This window comes from Corylus avellana, chromosome ca1, assembly GCF_901000735.1.
Source record: "Corylus avellana chromosome ca1, CavTom2PMs-1.0".
NCBI classification, from domain to species: Eukaryota; Viridiplantae; Streptophyta; class Magnoliopsida; order Fagales; family Betulaceae; genus Corylus; species Corylus avellana.
The window spans coordinates 6,996,167-7,007,697 of NC_081541.1; the positions used below are offsets into that span (position 1 = coordinate 6,996,167).

Below are 11,531 nucleotides of genomic sequence, written 5' to 3' on the forward strand. Positions count from 1 at the left end.
ATAAACAACGATAATGACGATGCCGATAATGAAAAATTCAGGGGAAACAGCAATTTATGAGTGAACCAACATCAACACGAGATCTTGTTCACTTGCTGTGCTATCAAGTAACAGCTGCAATGTTGACAGCCCCCCACCCCCCCCCAAAAAAAAGTGTATAATAAAGTCTAAAGATCACGGAGATGGTAATTAGTTTGTACAAATTATTTTTTGTTAATATGACTTTTTGTTTGTATTATTTATCTAGTGATTTAACTCTTATATATCTTGTCGGGTTACAAGAATCTGTTTGACCCCACGATTTGGCACATCCAACCTGCTTTTTAAACATTATGTTAGGTTTAAATGTACGTTTTCAAACGGTAGGCAAATAAGTGTGCTTTTAAATAGTAATTTTATTGATTAATTTTCATCTCAAAGCTTATGTGACGTGGTTTTCGAACTAAAAATCAATTTTCATGCACCAAATGAGTAACCACACCAAATAGGCTTTAGAAGATGAGAGGGGAACTAGAAGATGTATACTATTACTTATTTTAAAAAACTCATGATTTTAAAGGCCCAATGGACAAAAACAACACTCTTCTACAAAATTTATCAAATGCTAAACTGCACTTTCAAAAATTTCACTCTTCGTTAACTCCATCGTTATTTTTTCTTAAACGGCACGTTTTTGAACTGTTAAAATCAATCAGACACTGGATCATGACATCACTCATTATTCCGTACTTAAAGAGCGATAATAAAAATATCATTCGGCTCCTTTTTAAACTAGAATATTATTTTTAGTATGATGAAAATGCAAATGATTTTTTGGTTTATATATATATATATTGTTGGGCAAGTCATATGATTTTGGAGTTAAGTGCAGGATGAGGAGCATAATAATTGTATTGATGCTAGTCTTGGTAGAGACATATACACTCTTCTGACTGGCCTAAATTAGGCAGCCTTATGTCATGGTTTGCCTTTATGCAATGCATGCCATCAAGTGATGAAGAATTATTTCAGTAGGTTGTAATGATATTAGATATATAGATAGCATGGTCACGGATTTAATAATAATTTTTTTTTTTTTTAAGTCACGAATTAATAATTAACCTACCTATGTGAAACCATACAAATTAAATCAGTGGACCCTACACGGGGTGGCATATAATTGTTAGCGTCTCCATTATTAACCTTGTGATTCCACTTGCCCCCAATTTGAATTTTACATGAAATGGGTGTGATTTGTTTAAGATAAATGTTATGCAGTGGATTATTATACGATTATTATATAATTTATTGATTTGACAGTAAAAAATGAACTTTTAGACAAAGACTTACAAAAAATAAAAAGTAATTTGACTGCTACGACTTCTCAATTATATGATAGTTGTATAATAATTTATTAAATAACATCACACTTTTGTCCATATTTAATTTCTTTTTCTTTTTTTTTTTAAAAAAAAATTTTATGAGCAAGAGAGAAGTTAAATTCAATTTGAACGGTTGAAAAAACTACAATACATATATTATAGGAGATCAATTATGGCTATTCTATTTAAGCGTGACTATAGCAGCATTTACCCGCTAGACCGCACACGAAGAGTTTAGACAATGAAAACTGCAGATATTCCCTTAAATCTGATTGAGCCATAGCATGATTCAGTCCTACCAGGCCATCAATGAAAACCAATTTAACTTGTATTAATGAGGCATGTATAATTTTATTGCGAAATTCAAACTCATGCCACTGATGCGTACCTAATCACTTTGAAAATTTCTTTGATTCCTCGAACTCCCCTACCCAAGCTCCCTGTCACATATATATTTTTTGTTAATATTTTCCTCCCCTCTCTCTCCTCATTTTAGGCAGATAATTGTAGCATACCCTTTATAATGTAAATGCTTATTACCAAATAGTTTTAAGCCCTCCCTCAAATATCCCCTTGTGTATATATATCGCTTTCATTTCTGGTGGGTTACCGTTCCTGAAGTGAACCCAAAAAAAAAAAAAGAAAAAAAAAAAGTGTCTTTGGAAACCACCGAGAGAGGGATCCTTTTGTAGCCTTTCGGTGCTTCAATTCAACTGCTTTCATTCCCTTTACTCATCTTTTTGTTTTCTGATGATAACTTCCAACAATGGAATCAATCTCAATTGTCACTCTGCTTCGCTATCCATAATCGATCACACCCCTGATTTCCCAGTATATATAAAAGACGCCCATGGCTCAGACAAAAAGAAAAGCTAAGCCTGCAATTTCTGACTTTTCCCACCGTTTCCTTCCTTTTTGACTCCAAATCTGTGACATTCTTTGCAGCTTGTTTTTCAAACTTTTTTAGCGGCTGGTCTGAAACGAAACCCAACATTTTAAACTGCTCCACTTCCTCAGATATAGATTTGGTTGCTGTCTCATAAGCCATGGCCATCGATGTCTGCTCGGAGATTTCCAGCGCAGGAATCAGCCCCAGAATCTCGTTTTCCCATGATCTGAACCAGACAGATGTTTTGCCAAATGAAGATCATCGCCGGCGCTCGGACCTGACCCTCTTGGATTCCGGCTCCGACTTCGTTTTCTGCATTGGCAGTAGCTTTGTGCAGGAGCTGTCTCCGGCTGACGAGCTTTTCTCCAACGGCAAGATCCGCGCTAAAGAAATCAAGCAAAATGTCACAAACCCAGATGAAGTTCGCGGATCTGACCCTGTTTCTTCTTGTTCTTTGCCTTCTTGTACTGTAAATACAGAAAAGAAGAGGCTAAAAGAGTTCTTGTCCGGCAGTTTTGACGTGGAAGAAAAGCCTCCATCAAAATCTTTCTGGCAGTTCAAGAGAAGTAGCAGCCTCAACTGTGATAGCGCAAGAAGCCGAAGCTTAATCCGCTCATTACAATTCTTGTCCAGAAGCAATTCAACCGGTTCTGCTCCGAATTCAAAACAAACAAATCTTTCAAAGGAAACCCAGAAGCCGAATTTGCAGAAACAACCGTCGGTGTCAAGTAGAAAGTCATCGGCATCATGTCCGAGTACATATTATTATTCATATAGTTCGTCACAGAGGCCTTCGTTAAAGAAGAATTCTGGATCTTATGGCAATGGAGTTCGAATTAGTCCAGTATTGAACCTTGCACCGCCGTACATTTCCAAAGTAACTGTAAGTTTTTTCGGATTTGGTTCTCTCTTCTGTAATGGTAAGGTTAAAAAGAAGAAGAAATGATGTTCATGGCTTCTTTCATGGTTCATGTTCAAGTACTGATGGATTTAGCTGTCATTCAATCACTCTGTTTCATGAACCAGCATGTGATCAGACTCTGTAAATTCAAAGAATTTTTTACTGAAAATGAAAATAGTCTTTAGAAATTAAATGGAGTGTCATAAATCACAATTTTTTTTTTTTTTCACCTTCCTTTGGGAAGAGTGAAGACTACAGTGGGAGGATTGGATGGGCAGTAATTTTCATGCACATCAACATGTTATGGGCTTGGGAGACAGAGAAACAAGGCTTCCTTCTTTTGTGGCTCTCCGATCCTATGCTTTTTCTCTCTTTTTATCTTTTGAATTCTTTGTCAATATTTAATGTGATTGTCTTTTGTTCTTTTAGACTTTGATTGATGGCTTCTTTGGGTGTTTTCTTTTGTATTATTATAAACATACTCTTCAATTTTTATTTTTATTTATAAGTGAGATTGTATTAAAAAAAACTTTAGCACTAGCACCCCCAACATAAACCTAGCACAAATATCACGGTACATAATAGAACCGAACATCTTAGAAAGCCAAGGGGTCAAATAAATGGCCCAGTCTAATAGTTTCTTAGCTCACAATCCAAGAAATAGACTATCAGAGACTCGGGGTGGGTATTGGTTCGGTCGGTATTCGTAAAAGTCAGTTGATTAATTAACCAACTTCATAATGAATAGTTTCAACTTTTTCGGTTAATCGGTTAGTCGGTGAATAGGTGGTCGGTTACAAGTTTTTATGTTAAGATTTATCCGTCTTCCTTGTGACTATAGAATCAATAAAGAATATGTTTTATAAATTAAAAGAAAAAGTAAGTTCATAGAACACAGACCAAAATGACAACCATAAATCAGCTAGACAAATACAATAAGGAAAGTTATCAAATAAAATTCAAAATTCACTTGAAAAATCGGTTAAGTCAGTTAATCGACAAAAAATTCTACCGAACCGAACCGATGTCAAAATGTTACGTGAATACGTAACGGGGATAGAATTTAGGTTCCCTTAGAACCTAGACCTTAGATTCTGAGGGAACCTACACTTTTTAAATTTTGATTTTGAGGAAACCTAAAAACCCTTTTCAAACTCAAGGTTTGAGATTAATTTTCTGATTTTTTTTTTATTAAAATATAATCCTTTAAATATGAAGATTACAACGATTTAGACCTGGAGTAAAACTCATATACTGGAGATAAACCTAAAAAGATAACTAATGCAATCCTGACTCTAAAATAAATAACTAGATAATTGAAATTTAAATAGACGCATGTTTATCTCTAATAAAAAAATACTGATTTGAAAACTAATCTAAATGAAATTTAATTCATTTTAAATATAAATATACTATAATATAATGTCTACTTTATCCCTCTGTTATTTTTATAACACAAAACATTATTTTTATTCTGCCTACCGGCCGCCAGAAATCGGTTATCAGTCTGTGATGGTTCGGTGGCTATCAATAAGCAATATAAGGTTAATTTGTCCACCCCTATTGGAGACTATAGTTTTTGAAGCAATTCGGTGAATATTGGATTATTGGATATGAAAGTTTTTAATTTTTTATAGTGAAAAGAAGGCATAGTTATAGAGATGGGAGCCAAAGATCTGCCACTGAAAACAAAAAAAGATGTCGGGTCATGTAGCACACACCCATCACCGGGACACGTGAGTTGCACGGGGCATGGATGGGGAGCATCAATTTGGTAATTTTGTTTTAAAAGTGACATTAGGACAAAAGCAGTTGCTTCAAAGGGATTGGGGATTTAAAAAGAGATCATTGATTGAGGGGTCCTCTAACTTTTAGCTTGATAATCTAAAGATTGATCTTCTAATAAATACTCTACTTGTCTGTATTAGCTAAGATACCACAAACCTAACATGGCCCATTTCATGGATCCCTAATCTCTCATTAGATGAGCTTTCTAAAGCGTCAAACACAACAAGATTAGAGCAGTTAAGCTTCGTCAACATTTGTTCTCCATAATCAACCTGAATTGAAAATCAACCTTCTTTTAACCGTTGGTCAATCGAGGTCCTTGAAAAAAATTTAGGGGACCAATTATAATTATTTGCTCAAATAAAATGTTACAAGCTCTATATATGTACTTGAAAAATGTTAGGTTTACAAAAAAAATTTACAAACTGACGTGGCATAATATGATTGAAAATTAGATAAAGGGTTAAATACTCTTTTGCCCTCTAGGATTTCAACACTTTATTTTTTTCTCCTTATGATTTCATTTTTATTACATAAGGTAATTGTAGCTTTCATAAAAATTGAGATAGCACTACCGTTAAAATTATGTTCAAAACTTAACGAAATGTTATGTCAGCACCAATCAAATGTCGCCACGTGTCATATAATTAATTTTAAAAAAAATTCAAAAGATTAAAAAATTTTATATATATATAAAACAGAAAAAAAATTTTGAGATAGCTACGTTGAGGGCGGCTGGCCACCCCGCCTTTGGCCATGGGGTGGCCAGTAACAGCATGACGTGTGTTTTTGATAAACAGTAAGCAAACTGGTTTTTGAAAGTTTTTGAAAGTATTTGTCGAAAAGATGCACTTGGTGAGGCCTCCACATCGTACCATCACCTCAATGTTTTTTTATTTTAAAGTGATTTGGGGTGCATTTTTTAAACCAAAAGAAATCTTCTAGACGTGTATAGGTGATACCTTCATTTTTTTGGTCAATAACAACCCAACAGAACTAGGAGTGTCCATGGGCCGGTTCCGGTCCATCCTGGCCTAGCTTGGTCCTCAAATTGTTATCTCACTCGGCGTTATAATAAGGCACATGCGTCTGAGCCCAACAGGGCCCAGCCATTTCTTTTAAGTTACTCTACTAAAGACCTATATACTCCTGTGAGTTTTTATCATTTAATAGCCCAAAATTTTTTTCAAAGTGGTTAGGTATGTACTAGGTCGTGAGTTCGAATCTCCGTAATGAAGAATCTCCACATATACTGATGCTTTGGTGGGACTAGGTCAAGCTATGACACACTTGGACTTGATAGAGCGCCTACGGTTCCTATCGTCTAGGCCTCTCTTGTGCAATTCTCAGCGGGTAGGTACTACTATGGTCACGCATTAGTAGAATAGCTATAATTGGTCTCTTTGGCCTACCCTTTTTTATTAGGAAAAAAAAAAAAAGTAGTCTATTAAACTAACATATATCTTTAGAGAGTGATTTTTATGTGCATTTTAAAAAAAAGTAGTCTATTAAACTAACATATATCTTTAGAGAGTGATTTTTATGTGCATTTTAAAAAGAGAAATGCACAAAAATGGGTGAAAGAATTTTTCTTTAACCTAATTTAGCTGAAGTACGGATGGATTTAGTTGTCAATCACTTTGACTATATAATATGTTATGCTTAAGAGTAATGTTATTTAATAGACTGATATATGACTATCATTCAACTAAGTTGAAACATTTTTCAGCAACCTAATTTGAAAAATTTTGTCCAACCGCAAATGTAGGAAAAAGTACCAATTTTCATGTGTATGGAGCATCTGCATCTAGCTTAGTGAATTTTAGTTAAAGAATCACATTTTCTATTTTAACTATCCATGTTCGCTATTGTATTTAAATATTATTATTTTTATTATTTCTTTCTTCATTTGTAGTGTTTCTAAACAATAGAGAATATGTATCGATTGTTTTTAGGAGAAACTTCACTTTAGACCCTTTAACTACTGCGTATTTTGAGAAGACCCCATTCAATTTCAAAAACTCTCAATTGAACCCCCTGAGCTTTTACCTTGATTCAATTGACCCCTCTCCGTAGAAATTTAAAATGTTAAAAGTGATAAAATAACGTTTATACCCTTGAGTTTTTTTATAAAATTCTAAATTTACCTTCAATTTCAATTTTTTTAAAAAAAAATCGAAGGGTAATTTGGTCTTTTTAGGCATTTCCGTTTAAAGTTAACGGCTAAAACTAACGGATGGAGGTAAATTGATTGAAATTGAAAGTTCATGGGTGTAAATTGAGAGTTTTTGAATTTTGAAGAGTTTTCTTAAATGCACAGTAATTCAAGAATTTAAAGTAAATTTCTCCTTATTTTTATTAATGGAAAATGTATAATAAGTCCATGAGTCAACCCTTCAAAATTTAAAACTCCAAGAGTTTTTTTTTTTTTTTTTTGAAAATTTACTCTTTTGATCAATTGAAATGTCAATAAAATTTTTGCTGTAAAATTTTGTTAACAGCCGTTAAGGCTACTCAAAACGCACCGTTTTACCGATTAAACTATTAATTTTTTTATTAATTTAATTTTAAAAATTAAATCTAAAAAAAAAATTGACCCACCCACTAAGGAGTGGCCTTCGGGCCACTCCAAACCACCCATGGGGGGAACAGGATCCTCTCCAGTCCATTATGGACCGGAGAATATCCAGTTCATGGTGAGGATTTATCCTCATAAATCCTATGGCTAAAAATGAGATACATATCTCACTAAAAAAATAATAATATATTATTTTAAAATTAAAATAAATTTAAAAAAAAAAAAGAAAGAAGGGGTGGTTTGGCCACCTATGAGGTGGCAGAGCCACCCCATTTTGAGGTGGGGGTGGCTCAGAGCCACCAATGGCTGGAGGCTGGAAGCCCATGGGGGAGATGGGATTTAGAGCCACCCATCTTGCAGGGGTGTAGCACCACTGAGGTGATAGGGAGCCACTTGCTGCAAGAGATGGGGGTGGTGGGGCTCCCCAAACCATGGGGTAACCGGCCACCAGTAGGCCATTGGGGTGGCTCAAGAAGCCACCTACCCTAAAATAGGGGTGAAAGTAGGCCACATAGCCACCCCCCTTCTTTTTTCTTCTTTTTTTTATTAATTTATTTTTAATTTAATAAATATATATATATATATATATATATATATATATATATACTATATATATATAGTGGGATAATATTATTAGGTTTTAGCCATGGAGCCCCATGAGGGAGAAATCTGTCATGTTGGAAGTCTGATTCCCCATGGGCTCATTTGAGCAGCCCCAAACCCCGTGGGGATTGACGTGAAACCACTAAAACCACACAGGGCCACCACAGGGTTGGGTGGTGGCCAGGATTAGCTTTAATTTTTTTTTTTTTAAGATTTAATTTTTAAATTAAATTAATAAAAAATTAATTTTTAAATTTTAAATTGAATTTTATTATCATTTCAATTGAGAGTAAATTTTCAAAAGAAAAGAAAAAATTTAAAAATTTTAAATTTTAAAAGATTAACTCAAAGACTTATTATACATTTTCTTTTTTATTAAAAAAGATGGCAAAGTAAAAACTAGCCATCTTTTAAGCTAAAGAGGAAAAATAAAAGGTCCTAAAGGTCGCAAGCAGAGTGGCAATAAGCTGCGTCCAGGAGCAAGGACGCGGAGGCGGCTTGGGTCTGAAGACTCGGCACGCGGCACCTGTAACCAGAGATGGGACACCAAAATATGGACGAGAATTTCATAATCAGCTTTGGGCCCAAAGGAAAAATTTGGTCAACTAGTCGACTCAATTAACAGCATTTGGGTGTCGGTCCAATTGCGCCAAATTGTGCTCATCATATGACACCGTCAATCAAACGGTTCCAGCTTAAAAATCTTGGAAGCTCAAAACGAGTTTTTACTACCCAATTTCTAGGGTTTTGCCGACGGTCATCAAGTATCAGAAGAAGTCCGTAGAGAAAGGAATAAGAAGCATCCAATGAGACCATTGTATCATCTGAACATTTCATCCAATAAGAAGCATCCAAGAAGAAGAAATATGGGGTTCTTTTAGAACATACAAACATTGTCACCACAAAAGAAATCCTTTGGCTGATCATGTCTGCATAAAGAATTTCTCTCCATTCAAAATCAGTATCAACCAATCAACTTCTTATCTCAATAGTATACACAAGAATCATGGAATATAATGTAAATCGCTTTGTAAAATAAGCAGTATCTCGTACCCATATCACAGATGCAAAAAGACTTTTGAGCTTTTTCCCTTAACCTACAACTTGTACACCAACAAGGATCTCACACTTCAAATATCACCAAATGATGAACACAAGAAGTAACCCTCCTACATTGTTGTAGAGAAACAAAAGACTTTTGCAGCAGTGTAAAATTCAAGCCAAAAACATGTATATGAGGTATGATTTTCACCTCTAAATGTATGTGAGCAGAGCTCAATAGTAATGTTCTACCATTAATGCTTACTCCTACTATTGAGTAGAAGACAAAGAACAAAGCCACAGTATGATAGATTAGGAAAAATAAAATAAACAGATGAAAATTTCAAAATTGTCACATAAATGCATGCACTCTTCAATGGATGCTTTTAACGCAAACAAATTAACCCAGACAAACATCAAATTGGGTTGACTGAGAAGTGAGAACAATCCAACTTGATTAGAGGTGCTCAGAAAATCAAACTCATAAAACGAAAAACTTCTCTTTCATCTAATAACATCCATTGAGGATCTTTCCTTTACACAAGATTATTCAGATAAGAAGGAAGAAAGAAAGAAAGAAAGAAAAAGAAAAAACGAATCATGATCATAACAAAAATTAGCACTTAAAAGCAACTGGACGTGCACCACAAGCTGGGAAATCAACACTTATATCAAGTTTCCCATTTACAAAGATGGTGTGGTATACAACTAGTCAGCGTCACCAGTTACCGGTAGTCAGCAAACAGAAGCTTTGAAACATTCCATCCAGGCCGCCATTCCCATTGCTACCTCTGCAAGAAAGAAAAAACAGGCGTTGAGCTCACCAAGTTAAACAAACCTAATGATCGGAACCAAAAAGCAACTGAAAACAAAATCTTTCACGAATGCCATTTTTCAGAGGCGAATTCAGGAATCAGGACATTAGAGGTGAAACAAAATTTCTCAGATTTTCTCAGCCACCAATCAAGACCAAAAACCGACAGAGGACAGAGCAATTACCTTGCCGTTCTCGGCGGCTTCAGGAACCTTGTACGAATCGAGCGTAACCTCCGACAACCACAACCCCGGAAATAACGACTGCACAGAAAACAAACATCGAAAACATAAACACCAAATCAAACCCCCCACACAAACGCAACGGCGCAAGACCATCAAGGAAAGCGAAAAGAAAGAAGATTTGTCGCGCTTACATCCAATTGCTTCTGAACAGTTCTGGGCCGCTTCTTGGGCCTCCTGGCCGGCCTCTGGCCCAGAAACGCCATGAAATCCTCCTCGACCTCCTTCCTCGACAGCGACACCGTCAACTTGGTCCTTTCCTCCTTCTTCTCCGCCGCTCCTCCTCCGACGCCGCCTCTCAGCCTCGGCGACCTCGCGCTGCCATTGTTATCGCTCCTCAACGGCGAAGACGAATTCACCTTCTTTCTCTCCTCGATCCTCAACCCCTTCCCTCCTCCAATCGGAGCCTTACATGCCGCCCTCCTCGTCCTCAGATTCCACGGCCTCGCCGCATCCGCCGCCGCCGACGCCGACTGCTCTGCCTCCTCCTCTATCTCCTCCTCCTCCTCTTCAATTTCCTCTTCCTCTTCATCTTCCTCCACTTCCTTCCTAAAGATCGCGTCTTTCATCTTATCCGCTGCCGTTTTCAGATCAAACATCAGCTTCTCTCTCACCGCCTCGATCCCCTCCTCCGGTTTCCAATCCCTCCTCCTCTTCCTCTCCAATTCCCTGCGCCGCGTCGCCGGCGAGCTCTCCGGCCTCGGAACCGGAGATCGCCGATCGACTTCGACAACGTCGTCCGGAGTACTCGGTTTCTTGCACCTCAGGTACCTCTGGTTCCCCCACTTCAGACACGGCAGCGTGAAATTGTGCAGAGCCTTCGATCTCTCCTGTCCCATCGCCATGGCCTTCTCAGATATCCGCGGTCTCTCTCCGTCTCCGACCACACGCGCACACACCATCTATCGGAATAGACTCCACGGAGAGAATAAACTCCACAGAGAGCACTCAAATCAGAGCTCTCTTCCCTTCTCTCTTCTCCCTAAGATTTTCCGACTTTTGTTTATCGGAATTTTTTTTTTTGTAGTTGTTGGTGTGTTTGTTCTCTTTCTCTCTCTCTCTCTCTCTCTCAATATCGCCGGGAAACGAAGTTTATATAGAAGTGAAGCGAATGGGTAGAGAGAGGGCGGTTTTAACGTTCGGGTTAATGAGACGGACGCTAAAATGCGCCATGGGTTTGTTCCCGGGTGATACGTCGTTTTTGAGTGACGGTGCACATGGCAACCGTTGGATGTAGTTGTGTTTTATGATCTCTTCTTGTTACCGTTGATTTATTCAAGCCTTTTTTTTTTTTGCCGATTTGAACTTAAAACG

The 11,531-nt window shown here is 36.9% G+C and overlaps 2 protein-coding genes across 2 annotated transcripts; one reads left to right on the forward strand and one right to left on the reverse strand.

Moving 5' to 3' along the window:
- Nucleotides 1-2,001: 2,001 nt before the first annotated feature.
- On the forward strand, nucleotides 2,002-3,571 carry LOC132165885 (uncharacterized). The gene has a single exon (XM_059576577.1). The coding sequence runs from the start codon at nucleotides 2,408-2,410 to the stop codon at nucleotides 3,194-3,196; it is 789 nt and encodes a 262-aa protein (XP_059432560.1). The 5' UTR covers nucleotides 2,002-2,407; the 3' UTR covers nucleotides 3,197-3,571.
- Nucleotides 3,572-9,645: 6,074 nt separating this feature from the next.
- On the reverse strand, nucleotides 9,646-11,323 carry LOC132165003 (uncharacterized). Its single transcript, XM_059575520.1, has 3 exons — nucleotides 10,352-11,323; nucleotides 10,161-10,238; nucleotides 9,646-9,952 (listed from the first exon to the last, which is right to left on the reverse strand). The coding sequence occupies exons 1-3, from the start codon at nucleotides 11,117-11,119 to the stop codon at nucleotides 9,947-9,949; spliced, it is 852 nt and encodes a 283-aa protein (XP_059431503.1). The 5' UTR covers nucleotides 11,120-11,323; the 3' UTR covers nucleotides 9,646-9,946.
- Nucleotides 11,324-11,531: the final 208 nt, after the last annotated feature.

What these genes read in the sequence shown, in the direction of transcription:
- LOC132165885 (XM_059576577.1), top strand. Translation starts at nt 2,408, where the DNA reads ATGGCCATCGATGTCTGCTCGGAGATTTCCAGCGCAGGAATCAGCCCC.
- LOC132165003 (XM_059575520.1), bottom strand. Translation starts at nt 11,119, where the DNA reads ATGGTGTGTGCGCGTGTGGTCGGAGACGGAGAGAGACCGCGGATATCT. An exon ending in CTGTTCAGAAGCAATTGGAT is followed by an intron (nt 10,239 to 10,351) that starts GTAAGCGCGACA and finishes TTTTCTGTGCAG; the next exon opens with TCGTTATTTCCGGGGTTGTG.